General features: G+C 34.5%; 2 protein-coding genes across 2 annotated transcripts in view; both read right to left on the bottom strand.

The window, feature by feature from the left end:
- LOC144436077 (receptor-type tyrosine-protein phosphatase S-like) overlaps window positions 1-10,003 on the bottom strand; it is a 41,263-nt gene extending 31,260 nt beyond the window's left edge. Inside the window, exons 1-8 of the mRNA XM_078124752.1 lie at window positions 9,880-10,003; window positions 8,816-8,998; window positions 7,936-8,148; window positions 7,096-7,392; window positions 3,248-3,544; window positions 2,582-2,878; window positions 1,966-2,115; window positions 365-514 (exon numbers count right to left, since the gene is read on the bottom strand). Of these exons, the coding sequence (XP_077980878.1) occupies window positions 365-514; window positions 1,966-2,115; window positions 2,582-2,878; window positions 3,248-3,544; window positions 7,096-7,392; window positions 7,936-7,951 (1,207 nt within the window). The 5' untranslated portion in view covers window positions 7,952-8,148; window positions 8,816-8,998; window positions 9,880-10,003. The remainder of the gene's footprint in view (window positions 1-364; window positions 515-1,965; window positions 2,116-2,581; window positions 2,879-3,247; window positions 3,545-7,095; window positions 7,393-7,935; window positions 8,149-8,815; window positions 8,999-9,879) is intronic.
- Window positions 8,286-13,997, bottom strand: LOC144436834 (complement factor H-related protein 4-like). The gene is made up of 6 exons (XM_078125693.1): window positions 13,949-13,997; window positions 13,356-13,535; window positions 11,078-11,257; window positions 9,880-10,059; window positions 8,816-8,998; window positions 8,286-8,353 (listed from the first exon to the last, which is right to left on the bottom strand). Exons 1-6 carry the CDS (start codon window positions 13,995-13,997, stop codon window positions 8,286-8,288), a joined length of 840 nt encoding a protein of 279 aa, XP_077981819.1.
- Between the last annotated feature and the right edge of the window lie 2,076 nt (window positions 13,998-16,073).

Genomic DNA, 16,073 nt, shown 5'->3' with positions numbered 1-16,073 from the left:
GTAAGCCGATGTTGAAAGAGGCTATCATCAGGTTATACAAGAATATAAATAATCCTTATGAAAGAACATCTACTGACAGTTTCAAACCATCATCTTTAAATTCCTTGCATGGCCAAAATGATAAATTAATCATAACACAATGTCACCTCATCATTTCTTGCTTGTGAGTAAGTACTGTTACTTTAATTTCTGAAATGCAATGTTAGAATGATGCAGAATTGTCTTGTTTTGTTTTAGAGTTGTAGTTATGGTAACCTCTTTTCCCTATTTAAAAAAAAAAATGATATACATAAAATAATAGTGAAGGGATCATTAGACGAGTGTACATGCATTGTAAGGTAAACAGAATCATCAATCAACTTACTTCCTTCCCATGTCCTAGCAATGGTACTATTAGATGGTAAACTCTGTAAGTCTTCCTGTAACTCTCCCTCATTGACAGCGATAACTTCTATATTGTACTCCGTGTATGCCAATAGTCCATTCAGTGAAAGGCTTGTTTCCAAGCCATTAGCTGAAATAAAGATAATGTTTAGTCCAGTTATTTTTCTTCAAAATTTCAATTTGAAAGCTGAAAGAATAACAGCATTGTACATACATGTAGTATAATTGACATATCACATTCCTCAAGATCCTCCCTCATCCTCTCTGTGTTCAGCATTAACAGTTACACATGTATGGCAGAATGAAGTGACATGTTGATGACAATTGTACCAAAATTGGGTGGAAATGAGTTGTGGGTGATACAGATGTGGCTGGCCAAACAGAGATGGATAGGCAGGCATGGGTCATTCATATGAACCCTTTTGCTGCCAAAAAAGAGAGTTACATTTCTTTGATTTGATCATCAACCACACATCACTACATGTACTTGTGAATGCTGTATATGAAAGAATTTCAAACATTGCAGATTTTGTTCTCTTTATAGTTATTTTATGAGGTTATTACCCGATATCACCTCTTCGTTTGTCGTATCGCTGTGAGTGCAGTTTATGTAACGTGACATAAGTCATTAGACTCTTGTCACGTTACAGAAACAGCATGAGTGATGATACGACAAACGAAGAGGTGATATCGGGTAATAACCAATATATTATATGCCTATGACCAGGAGTTCAAAGGGAAATTGTGAAAAATAAAAAGAGCACGGCTTACTCTGCAGTGCGCTTCATATGTCCCGTGACCTGTAATCAGATTACATTCACATGCACATAGGTGCATAGTTTTACTAACCCTGCTCAACCTGCTCTGATGATCACCAATTTTCATCAGATTTCTGTATAATTTTCCATAATTATTTCGAAATACAATATTGATATTAGAGTAAGTTCTCTAAAATTTCAGAAAATGTTTTAATATATTTAGTAAAACTAGATGGTCGACCGCGAGCGTAACTACTGCAGTACGATAGTGTGGTACGGGTAGCATACATAGTGTCAGTGGATGGCTTACAGTTACACACACAGTCGTGCCACAGGCAGTTGACAACGTTCGTGGCCACGATACCGTTGCAAAATGTATGTACCTGTACAGAGTTGTTATGAATTTACGATCATAAATAGTATCATTTGGGTATGCATATTTTCGTCAAAATTTCCTTGTTTTGCAAATTCCAAAGTGTTGTGGTATATGTGATATCCCTAACTTAAAAGTCAATGATCGGCCGCCATGTTATTTTGTTTATGTTCAGAATCGATGTAGAGAGGTGTTTTCTGATGACGATTAACATGAATATCATGATGGCGTTTAATGCGAAATATCATGACGTTTAACGTCCCATATGAGAAGTGATATTTCATGTTAAACGTCACAAGGAGTAACTGATATAGGGATAGGTATATGATAATACTCTATACTGCATTTTTTTAAACTAGAAAATGATATTTGCAGTGCAAGTTATAAAGACAAGGGTACTACTAACAATATACTGATGTCACTTTAAAACACGACATGTTTCTAACTTACATTGTTTCTCTTGAGTCTCTCCATCAAGTTCATTATACTGTACAATATAGTGGATCAAATTTCCATTGTGGTTAATTGGTTCAACCCAGGTTACACTCAATTCTGTGGCTGATAATGCCATCACCTCAACATCTCTTGGTGGGGTTGCACCTAAATATTAAAAGATATAATATGGTTTTCTTTAGGTACAGTAAGTATATGAATGACAAAGAGTTTTGATGTCGGCATTACCCACCAGTTCTCTATTGAAAGTATTCCTACAATGCTATTTAACTTATATGATGTTGAAGAGAGTGAATAATTAGCATATGGGATTAACACTGTTTTGAAAGTATAAAACATCTTCTACCAACCACCCAACATTAATGCTGTAACAGTAATTTGTAAATAAGAAATTTGGCTATAAACGCAACATAACTTAAATTGTTCTTAATTGATACAATCATGTGATTTGGTTTTGTCAAATTGGATTAGCACAGATCTAAATTCCAGGACCTATGACTTTATTGCTTCACTCATAAAATGCATCTACCCGGTACATGTAATTTTTAATGTTATCACAGCATCTATCAATGAAACAGAAAAATTCATGAAAATGTGGCATATTAAAACATACCTGTAGCCTTTGTTCGTATGTTATCACTCTCAGTATAGGGACTCTTTCCAATGGAATTTTCACAACTTACTCTCACTCTATAATATGTAAATGGTTCTAAATGTTTTACAGTGTGAGTAGACAGGCTTGAATCTTCATCTTCTGTACTCGAAATCCAGTTTGTAGTTTCAGTCCTTTGATAATCAACAAAACACTTGGTAATGTCCCGGTTTCCAATGAAAGGAATTGTCCAGGTGACAGTAATCCACTCAGAGTTTGTAGATTCAATACTGGAGATATCAACTGCATCTGGTTTCTCTATAGGATGAAATCATACATGAGACCAGTTTCAGTTTATTCTTAGAGGCAATTCAATACTTACTGTATATGTTCCTTCATCGACAAATAGACCAATTATATACATATATTTGAATATATAAAATATATGCACTGTCATCTTTCATTAACAATTGTTTACATGTAAACTTACATTCAAAAATTAACACAACAAAGTGCAGGAGTGCACCTGAAGCTGAGTCACAAAATTTAATAACAGTGAATACAAGTGTGGTGGATTACAACTGCTCACTTGGATATGCACTATATTTTGGTCTATTTTTTTGTGTGTGTTTTCAAAAATTTCAAGTTCATCCTGACTTAATAGTTATTGAACATAAATCATCTTACCCAACACAATAAGATCAAAGCTAGCTGAATCAGCATTTCCAAAACCATTATTAACCTCACAGCTGTAGGATCCATTGTCAATACGTTTAACATTGGATACAGTGAATGTTGACAGCATGGTGTAATCGTTGTTACCATGGTTCACAGTTACAATATCACTTTGTATCTCGGTAGTATCCTTGTACCATTTTACACTTGAAGCCAGACGTGGTTTACCATGAAATATACATTGAAATGCTGCCTCTTCCCCAGGATTGTATTCCCCACTATCTGGACCACTGACAATGGTGGCGGGAACTTTAAAATAAAACGAGAACATATAATTATCAAATATTGTGAGTCACTAACCATTTTAAACTTCATTGCAACATTTGTCTGTCAGCTACATCCCTAGTTTCATGGCTTATTGTGAAAGTGACTTTTTTTACTTACTACTGGAAATAAACTAAAACAGTTACAGCAAAATCAGCCTCCCATTTGTTTCCCTTTCAGACTATCTGCCCAGTAGTTTTTGAGTTTAAGTTTGTTTGTTTTTTACCAAAAATAACAAATCACATACCTGTGATGCAGTCATTTTGCTACGAACAATTTCTCAACAAGACACCAATTCAAAGTAATTTCCCAACCAAATACCAAGACAATCAATCTGGCGGTTTTTGAGTTTAAGTCCCACACACACACACACACATAGACGGGCAGACACCACACTCTGCCTGTATAGCACTACTGAACCTGATCAGTTCATTTGTGCTAAAAAGTAATATGAACACTAAATGTAATGCTTGTGTATGCTTATCTGGTTCTGCATTATCTATAAACATGATCTAAAAAACATTAGCCACACATAATTGCTACAGCAATATGTCAGTAATAGCTTAATTTTGATGATCTATGAATACCGGTAGGTCTATGATTGAAGTTATTTAGTTACGCAATATTAAATATAGTGATAAATATGGCTGCCATTCATTAAAAATTACATGAGCACCAAAAATAAATATGTGCATATACTTCTTTTCTGCAATATTACTTGTAAACATGATTTAAAAGAAATTGGCAGTATGTAAATACTACAATGTGTCTGTGAGAGGCAGGAATTGACTTGATTTTGATAATTGTTTAGGAATGTCTAGGCCAAAGGTCAAGATCTCAATGGATAGCTCGACCTGATAGTATGGGTGTAGATACTTGAATGGATCAGTGTCTATGTAGTACCATTTTTTACAATTTGCATGTATTAAACAAGCAACTTATCAGTCAGAAAAGCTCTGTTGTTTTGTTTTTGTAACATGTAGAAGTGGTTCTGCTGTTCAGCTCTTCCACAATGCAGTTTTGTGTTAGCAAAGTAACAAAGTGGTTAGTATGATGACTCACACACACACTATAAAACACATTTCACACAGAAAGTTGGTAAAATATTGTACTTTTAAATTATAGTCACCATTTTACAAACGGCATTGTAGCACAACTGTATTTGGCTGTTGTTATGGCCGTGGTCATGTTACTGCAGCCATTTTTTGAATCTTTTATTAACTTGCCCACCCTTCCCAGTTTTCATCTTTGCAATACAAACCGTCTTTTACATGTAGCTGTTGCTATGGGTGTGATCCTGTTGCTAGCATATTTGCATACATTTTTTGAATCTGTATTCTCTTACCTGCCATCCCTGTTGTTAACACTTTGTAATATGCATCAACATTTCACTGTTGCTAACAGCGTGGTCATGGTTAATAGGGCCAATTGTGTAAAATGTTTTCAACAATAACTGCAGAATAGCATAACACTTCCAGAAACATCCCTCTACCAAGTTTTAACCTTTGACCAAAATTGACATTTTTAGACCCAAGTTGCATATCAATGATGGAATCATCATGTCATGAACACTTCTTAATCTAAACACCACTAAGAACGTTCCCATCACATTTCAGACTGATCTGCCCAGTAAGTGTTTTGACCAAAATTCACATTTATTTAGCACCTAAAATAACTATTAAGAAGTTCAGTTGTACTGAAAATTCTACTTTTACCTCTAATTATTAATAACCCAATCAACTTGTCTTGAACAAACTTATATCTGCTCATCGCAAGACACCTACATAAGAAATCTCAACTCAATTGGCACAGTAGTTTTTGGTAAGATTTTTGAAGCATTTTTACCAAAAAATCATTTTTTTTTAGATCTAATTTGCATATTAATGACTAAGTCAACTTGTCTTGAACAAACGTCTTAGACTGTTTACAATCATCTCTACTTTTTTTGTAATTTATCTTTCATACTATTTTTACTGCTGAAATTATTAGAATTAAAACATGGTGTGCGTTGGACATTCGATGAAATCAAGACGACTGTTCTAACCCACCATACTGTCATTTCTATGAATTATTCATGGTGCCCTCGGTTATTTGCATAACATAACAAATGTAGAATTTTTGCTTGGATGACATTACACAACATGTAATATGACCTTCAATGACATAATGCATGTTATAGTATTGATGTATCTCACTAATAAATACATGGTTTATAGCCTCAGTAAACAAAGTTCACTTGTTAGGTTGGCAACCATGATTATGTAAATAGTATGCTAATTTATAAATGGAATGCTGAAGTCAGATGCCTACATGTAGTTAACTACTAGGGGGACACTTCCGGGTTAGTACAGATGTCAGATTATATTTATGTGTTTGAATCAAATCCTCAGTGCACATTCTGTTAATTGTGTATAGAACAGATAATGTGCCCTATGTATGCTGATTATTATATCAGTGTTGCAGCCAGAGGGGATTTTTGGGTCATTTGACACACATTTTTTGGACCTGACCCACAATTTTGGAAGTGACGGGTCATAGATGACCCACATTAAAACTGTATGCAAATATGTTTACCAACATGACCACGCCTATAGCAACAGCCAAATGATCGCATATTGCATAGATAACAACAGGGTTGGATAGGCAACTACATATTAATCATTCAGCAAATATCTAGCATGGGTCAGCACGTGGGTAAATATTTTGAAAAACTGTATAGTTGTGCTACAACGCTATTGGCGTTTATTTTTTGTAATGTCCCCCAAAAATTGTATGATGACCCAGAAAAATGAAAGTTTCGGGACACTATGTCCCACTCTTTGAAAAGGCTGGCTGCAACACTGATTATATCACATGTTATGAGTTATATATGTGTACATGTACATAATAAATAAATATTTCAGGTTTTGTAGGAATACGACAAAATATGATCTGTGTCTGACTATAAACTTGCATGATTGCTCATTAAATGACACCTACACAAGAAATTTCAACTCAATTGGCCCTGTAGTTTTAGAGTAGATTTTAAAGGATTTTTACCAAAATATGCTATTTTTAGACCTAATTTGCATATAAATGACTCAGTCAATTTGTCTTGAACAAACATAGAAGATTTTTGAAGCATTTTTACCAAAAATTCTATATTTAGACTTGTTTTGCATAGTAATGACCCAATCGTCTTGTCTTGAACAGTATTATATCTGCTTATCAAATGACACCTACACATCAAATTTTAGGTCAATTGGCCCAGTAGTTTTGGAGAAGATGAATTAAAGTAGAAAAGTTGACAGACAGACGACGTAAAACAGGGAATCAACCTAACCCTTAAGCTCTGTGCAGTTTTGCCGACCGCAGAGCTAAAAAAAGAAATTGATGTACATGTCACCTTTTTGTCAGGTTTGAAAGAAATCAAATATTGCATGTCTGAGAAATTACGTATTACAAAGGCACAGAAAAATCATAGAATGGTAAGAGTTTTGGAAAACTGGTACAATGATGTGTAATAACCTGTATAATTTATGTTGAATACAACATACCTTGTATAATAACCTGCAAATATAATTCTACTTCATGGTACTCAACCGGTATCCCAGTTATTTTCTTCCCCTTAGCCTTGCAAGTATATATACCATCATCTACAGGTTGTGGTGTAGGAATTGTCAACTGCAGTTGTCCATCTACAGCTTCCAGTCCATCCGTTACAAGTGTTCCATCCTTATGCCATGATATATCTACATCTTGTTGTGGTAGGTTGACATTGCACTGGAGTATTAATGGTGTCTCATTTGTTGTTACAAATGTGTTCTGTGGATTCAACGTTACCGTTAGCCGCCCTGGATAGAAAAGTAAAATTCTAGTCAAATAGACTTTACAAAGTACATAGGATAATTCATATCAGCTAACATTTTAGCTTGTTAGGGTAATATTTAAAAGGAAATGTCTTTGTAACAACTCTGAATTGCACTATTTATGATATGAAATGTAAGGGGGGAGCTGAATAAATGCATGTGGTATGTGGGGACAGCAACCAACCCAAACGTAATTTGTGAGTTCTTGTTTTCATTGTATGTTTGAATTTGTATGCTTTGAAATCTAGAATAGATAAAGTGTGCAAATGGTTGGAAAACCATAGACAGTGGAGGGTAAAACCAGGTGCATTTGTTTTTGTTTTTTATTCGTTCCCATATCTCAAGGCTGAGAAGTGCTACAATCATTAGGGGGTCATACAATGATGGCTTAGATGGTTGGAAGCCCCCCCCCCCCCCCCTCCCAGTTAATTTTGTAATTTTTTCTAGTTTTTGAACGTGGTCTATAACCTTAATATTCCTGTGAAACTATTCAAAAAGTGGAAATTGTTGGCATGTACATGTACTTACTTTTATCACAAACCATATCTGGAAATGTTTGTGTGCAGGTTCCTGTACAATTACCAGATATTTTGTCACAAGGTAGTGCACCAGTCACACATGTACAAAAGTTCTGGCATGTGAGACCATGATTACCATCAGCACAGTTACACTGATATTTGTTCACTTGATTGGCACATGTCCCACCATTGTCACATGGGTTGCTTGAACACTCATTAATATCTGGTAAAAAAAAAATGCTTTATTAAGAATATATGTACAGTAACTTTTGCATACTTTCACAATAAAAAGAGTGCTCTTTGTAGTTATTATTACCCATACACATGTACACGTACAGACCTTAAAAAAATTTCACCTTCCTAAAAAGCATGAAATCCATGCTTCCAGTAAGCACACAGAATCAAGTCTATTACACAAAATCTCAGCCCTGCATGACATAATTCATCCACTTGAGTTGTCTCAAGTCCAAATGGTTCAAAGCTTGCAGAATTGTCCAGGAAAGAGAGATACATATACAAGTTTTATATTTTCTCTGCGCACACATTGACTTTGTAACACAGTATTACAGTGAAGAATAGCTGAACAGTTTAGAGCAAAGTAAAGCCATCTAGATCTATAGATATGAATTTACATGTAATATTCAAGCCGAACAATTAATTGCTATAGTATCAATTTGCTAGGAAATGCATCTCAACGTACAAATGAAAATATGATAGTTGTCCACAGCATTGTGATTCAAGTCATCTCAACAAGCAGTTGCAATAGAAATAACATCAAAATATTTCATATATCACAGTACCTGTGCGCTATATTTTACATAATTTATTTTTACTACATGTATGTCAATCTGATTTATATTTTAATTCAAGTATGTGGTTATACCACTTACCAATACATGTCACTGTACTAGTACTCCAGGTCCCACTGTTACATGTGAGATCAACATAACTTGATCCATCACTTGTATGGTAACCATCATAACAGGTGTATCTACATGTATCACCATTTATATAAGGAGATTGTGAACATGAGCTTGATGCTTGTGTTCGTGTAGGTGGTGTACCACAATCAGCTGAAAGAGAAGTGATATCATCATATATTAACACACTGTGGAAACATACAACCGTGTACTTGAATCAACTGATGCACGGATGCATAATCATACACCTACACTAAAATGTTGTATATGATTAGCACATCACATGGCATGTTCAATTTTAACTTGTAAATTTGCTATAAATATTTAATTTGGTTAGCGTGACCAGCTCGGAATCTACAAGTTGCAGCCCTGTCACTGCCTGCTGTTTGTTTCTGAGTGGTAAAAGTCCTTGGGTAAGATTTGAACCACAACTGTGCCTAAGTCAACCCAGCTGTATAATTGGGGACCTGGTAGAATGTAGGTTGCAATGTGACGGCTTTAATCATATGCGCTTAAATGGCTGCAATGGATTGTATGCTCCCCGAGGAGTTGAGGAAGACGAAAGGGCTGTTGTGCCATTCTGATCTGAGCCAGGGGTAATAATTATTAGTGCTTTGAGCATGGCGCGGGAAGGCGCTATATAAGAACCCAACATCATTATCATTATTATTATTTTTGAGTATTTTGAAGGAGAGTGGTTGCATCACGGATAAGAGTGTCTCTTCATGGCTGCCCTATCCCACTGAACCAATAGGTGGGGATATTATGTAGACATACTGGCAAGCACAAGTCCAAGATGACCTCACACTCCTTCAAATACTGGATGATTATTTATTTATCACATTACATACTGGTATACTACTGTAACAGTATTATTTTGATAATGATTCTAAACTAATTTAAAATTATTTCTGAAGTGAAGAGACTCTAGCTGTTATTTATGATCCAATGGAGCATGCATCAACATCAGCATTATACAAGAATAGGCATAAAGCAATGTATAGTTTTTGTGAATTGTGTTGATTGTCACCTACCAACACATGTGACTGTACTGCTACTACTCCAAGTCCCACTAATGCATGTGATATCAACCAAACTTGATCCATCACTTGTATGATAACCAGCATTACAAGTGTATCTACAGTTTTCTCCATGTAAATAAGGTGCTGTGCATGAACTTGATGCTTTGATTACTGTAGGGTTACCACAATCAGCTGGAAAGGAATTAATTTACAGTACTGAGCATAATTACACCAGTTTCATACTACTGTATTTCAGCATTTTTCCCATGGTAATCAAAAATAACATGACCCTGTCTCACAACTGAGATGGTCAGTGCATGAAAACTCAGATATTGAGTGTACTGGAATTTGCCAAATGCATTTTAATTTGTCAAAACCCAATGACATAAGTTATGGTTACTGCATTGCATGCCTTTAAAGGACCGGGAATATCACTCCAGGATGAATATTTTCTTAAAGTTTGGATTCTGGAGAGTTATTTCATGACTTGACATCACAAAAATTTTGTGATTGCCTAAAACATCAGATTGAAACTCTGTTTCATCTCCATTGTTCTCACACTGCCCCATTGTTATCTAATGGAACTTAACAGACTTACATATTTATTAGATGCATCATAGACCTTGTACCAAGATCTAGGAATGGATGCATAAACATTCATGGCTCTTTATCTAAAGGAAAGTAGCACTTATGAGTCATGAATATTCAATGTGCACTCCTAACTGCTTACTACCTTTAGATAAATAGTTATGAATAATTCAGGATGCATAATTTCATGAAATTGATATGCATGTCTGCTATGTCCCATGATGCAATGGTGGACAGGTATGATTTCAAAATAGAAAAGGTGAAATAGAGGACGAATTTTGTGTTTCTTGGCAATTATGTAAAATCTATGTGATGTGATATGAATTAAGTTATTATTCTCCAGAACCCAAAGATAATGAATATACCATTATTTCCTGGGGATATACATATTGCTGAGAAATAATCTATTTATTTGGATAACTGTGTTATGCACAATATTGTATTCACTAGTCTGTAAAATACAACATTCATGGTTTAGAAGCCTGTTAAGGCTGAACAAATGACTTATCTTTCAGTCTAGGTATTTGCATGCAAAATACACAATGTATCATATTTAAGTTATAATTTTATACTATATCATTCAGTACACTGCATTTAATAAACTTATAAGTTATATACTTACCATTACATGTAACTGCACTACTACTCCAAGACCCACTGTTACATGTGATATCAACTGTACTTGATCCATCACTTGTATGATAACCATTATTACAGGTGTATTGACAGCTTTTACCATGTAAATAAGGTGCTGTACATGAACTTGATGCTTGTGTTCCTGTCGGTGGTGTGCCACAATCAGCTGAAAAAAAGAAATAAAAAAGAAATATTATATGTCTGTATTATATCATTCAGTAAAAACTATGTAAATGTGTCTAACTTTCCACGTTCCAGTGTTACATGTGATATCAACTGTACTTGATCCATCACTTGTATGATAACCATTATTACAGGTGTATTGACAGCTTTTACCATGTAAATAAGGTGCTGTACATAAACTTGATGCTTGTGTTCCCTCAGGTGGTGCAGATCAATCAGCTGAAAATAAAAAGCTATGTTCAGACCTAAAGTCAATGACAATATGCCGTATTCCAGTTACTGGAGTTCCAGCCACTTCTCAGATAAGCATCACAAGAGCTAGGGCACACCACATTTCACAAAGTAATGTCTAAAATGTGTGTCATGGCCACTGGTTGCATGAAGCAATGAATGGAATGTGTGTGAAAGAACTCCATAACAGAGTAGTACAGTAGTGGTTAGGCATGTTTTGATTACTGATAGTCACTAATAAAATAGTATTGTCGGAACAACATAGAGAATGTGTGGTAACTTAGTGTCTGCTGTCTTTAACAATACTCTTAGACTACTATTCTGGCCCTCACTTCCTGCCACCAAATTGAGAACAGCACTCCTAGTGGCCAAACCATGGAATCTTTTATCTTTCCTATACTCAGAATTTGACATGCTATGATCACTCCACTGCTTTTCTTCTTTTTTGCAATCATTCATTTCCACAGATTTTAGCATCAATACATATGGCAGCCATTATATTGCAAACTGTGCCTCTAACTTTTGGAATTCTCTCTCAGAGCACAGAAAAAGCTGCAAATGTTGAATTTTCAGCAAGCAGTCAATTTGGATTTACCAATTAAGCATCACTGAACTGAACAATGTTTATGCAGTCTCTTGCTTAACAATAACACATGGCATTCTCCAAAGGATTGATGGGTATGGCATCACTAGAAGAAATCCATGTTTATAACTATTAACACATACAGCAAAATCAGAAACATCAAGTCAACATTTTAGAAAATACAAATTAATGTATATCAGTTTGAAAGATGGTGGGGAGCAGAGACTAGACTTGGTTCAGTGTCATATCATCTTCTGAAGGCAGCCCTATCTGAAGTATCCATTGATTACCAATTTCCCTTTCGATCTGTAGAACACATATTTCCATAACTATTGTGAAGGTATGGGCTATGTGCACTTACACGTAATCTATTAAATGTTTAATATTCACATTAGATTAGGATAATAATGGTATTGAGCTGAGAAGGACAGCAGATCTCTCTGCTAATAGTAGTAAGGATAATTAAGATGAGTCAGAAGAATTTGCTTGAATATGTACAAGATTCATATCATACTTGTTTCATTTTTTGTGACAATTGTATTTTATTCATAAGTCTGCAAATAACTAATTGTATTTGCTTCTCTCAAATTTGAAGTCTCTAATGGTTTGGAATACATTTTTACTTGCAATTAAGCATTTCTTTTGTCTCTGTGTTATTCTGATTGGTTGAGGGCAATAGACTTTCTCTCTCTTCAAACTATACATTAGCAAATACTTCAGGTGAGACTGGTTTTCTCCAGTGAGGATAAAATTGTATTCAGTTAAGTTTATGATTGTCTATAACACATACAAAGGTGCACATCCAGCCCCAATAACAGCTGATCTGCTCTACATGTACAGTGTTTGGTTTCTTCAACATTTAACTGTTTCGTTTGTTTTGACACGTTAGTGGAACATCATTCAGTCTGTCAATTGATTGTATGCATCCCTTCTGTTACCCTTATGAAAATTATAGTTGTTTGGTTGTTACTCATGGCAAGACTATGGTTTTTGAACCATTCACACAGTGCATGTGTTATACATACACATATAATGTATGAAAGCTTGCATGCAATTCTAATTTATATCTTAATTGCTGGTTGCTGTGATTGGAATAGACAATGACTCTCTGTGTGTGATGATACCCTGTATTTGTTAAGATGAAATACACATCATCAATTTTACAAAATTTGTTTACAGTAATGATCGATATAAAATCCAATACTTATATCCACATGGAATATCTAAGATCAAAAAGGAAACATTGCTAAATTACAAAAATACATACCAATACAGATAACACTACTACTACTCCAAGTCCCACTGTTACATGTGATATCAACTGTACTTGATCCACCGCTGGTAAGATAACCATTATTACATGTGTATTGACAGCTTTTACCATGTAAATAAGGTGCTGTACATGAACTTGATGCTTGTGTTCCTTCAGGTGGTGTGCCACAATCAGCTGAAAAAATAAATATGACAGGCATCATATTACAATGTCATTTTTAATTGCTTTGCAGATAAATCATCAATCATAATTGCTTTCAAGTTGCAAAAATATTATACATTTAGTTACCACAACGATATCATTTGATTTGAAAAGGATTAAAATACAAAATGCAGTCTATCATAATTTTGAATAAATCTTGGGTAAAATTATACTATACCAGTAATAAATCTGGAGTCACCAGACATACATATAAATGTAGGGATGCAACAGACATTAGTACAGGCTATACATTGTACATTATATAGTGACTGTGTTTATCCAGTTTATTTACAAATCATTTCCTTTATGTACAATGACAAATTTTCTGGTAAACATTTTAAAAAAATATATAGACCTCAAAATAACATCCTCACACACAAATTCACCGAGCCCTGACATATGGAAGAACAGGATGAGCACATCATATGCTGCCATTACTACCATTGGCACATACCTTATTAAGTGTGCAAATAAGTAATTGTACATACTGCCAACTAACTAAAGCAGCACACTGTAGAACATTTTTAAAATTATGCGAATGGCACTGTAGCACACATGTATACAGTTCATTCTTTTTTAATGCTGATTCACCTGCCTAATCACCAATTTTGTTATCCTTCCAATATACATTGTCATTTCACTGTTACTAAGGGCAAACATTGAGATGCACGTGCATAACTGTAAATTCCTGCACAGCAATCATGTTTTGGAGACAAAATGTTTCTATTGAACTTTTCAGTTCAAAAATTAATTGAAGATTATTGGGGAGGTTCTAGTTTATAAGATGAGAGAGTTACTGGAAGTCTCAGACTGGTAAATTTGGAGTCTTAATATTATGATCAGAATACATGGCATATTACTAATCGGATCAGTTTGTCTCCAAAAGTCCATCTGCTATACACCAAGTAACATCACCAACAAGGTTTATTGTAGGCAGTGTTCACAAACACAAACAACAAACTTCACAATGTCTTTAGAACTACACAATAAATTGAACCACAGTTCAGTTGTGTGAATTACAAATCCACTAATTAGGTGTTGTTACAGTAGCACATTTTAGGGGTCAAAGATTCAAGGTGAATTTCTGATGAAATTGTGCCTACACTTAAAATACAGTGAGTTTCTGGTATCTGCAAATTTGAAGTCCCTAATTGTTTGGTACGTTTTTTACTTGAAATTAAGCATTTCTTTTGTTTCTCTCTTGTTCGTTTCTGATTCTTGATGCCAATAGTCTTTCTTCAAACTATACATTAGCAATTACTTCAGTTGAGACTGGTTTTCTCTAATGAGGATAAAATTGTGTTAAAGATAAATTTATGATTATCAATAAACAATATCAGCTGATCTCTTCTACATGTACAGTGTTTGATTGCATGCAATGAATAGTCAACTGTTTGCCTTGTTTTGTCACCTTATAATAGTGGAACATCATTCAGCCTGTCACATGATTGTATCCACTCCATAGATATATAGTTGTTTGGTAGTTTCGATGGTAAGACTACGGTTTTTGAACCATTTACAGTGCATGTGTTATACAGACACATATAATGTATGCTTGCATGCAATTCTAATTTATATCTTAATTGACTGGTTGCTGTGATTGGAATAGACAATGACTCTCTGTGTGTGATGATACCCTGTATTTATTAAGATGAAATACACGTCATCAATTTTACAAAATTTAATTACAGTAATGATCTATATAAAATCCAATACTTATATCCACATGGAATATCTAAGATCAAAAAGTAAACATTGCTAAATTACCAAAAATACCTACCAATACAGATAACACTACTACTACTCCAAGTCCCACTGTTACATGTGATATCAACTGTACTTGATCCATCACTTGTATGATAACCATTATTACAGGTGTATTGACAGCTTTTACCATTTAAATAAGGTGCTGTACATGAAGTTGATGCTTGTATTCCTGTCGGTGGTGTGCCACAATCGACTGAAAAAATAAATATGACAGGCATCATATTACAATGTCATTTTTAATTGCTTTGCAGATAAATCATCAATCATAATTGCTTTCAAGTTGCAAAAATATTATACATTTAGTTACCACAACGATATCATTTGATTTGAAAAGGATTAAAATACAAAATGCAGTCTATCATAATTTTGAATAAATCTTGGGTAAAATTATACTATACCAGTAATAAATCTGGAGTCACCAGACATACATATAAATGTAGGGATGCAACAGACATTAGTACAGACTATACATTGTACATTATATAGTGACTGTGTTTATCCAGTTTATTTACAAATCATTTCCTTTATGTACAATGACAAATTTTCTGGTAAACATTTTAAAAAAATATATAGACCTCAAAATAACATCCTCACACACAAATTCACCGAGCCCTGACATATGGAAGAACAGGATGAGCACATCATATGCTGCCATTACTACCATTGGCACATACCTTATTAAGTGTGCAAATAAGTAATTGTACATACTGCCAACTAACTAAAGCAGCACACTGTAGAACATTT

The sequence above is a fragment of the Glandiceps talaboti genome, chromosome 6, assembly GCF_964340395.1.
Source record: "Glandiceps talaboti chromosome 6, keGlaTala1.1, whole genome shotgun sequence".
Taxonomy (NCBI): domain Eukaryota; kingdom Metazoa; phylum Hemichordata; class Enteropneusta; family Spengelidae; genus Glandiceps; species Glandiceps talaboti.
The sequence above is the reverse complement of the archived record's forward strand: the minus strand, read 5'-3'. Positions and strand labels throughout refer to the sequence as shown.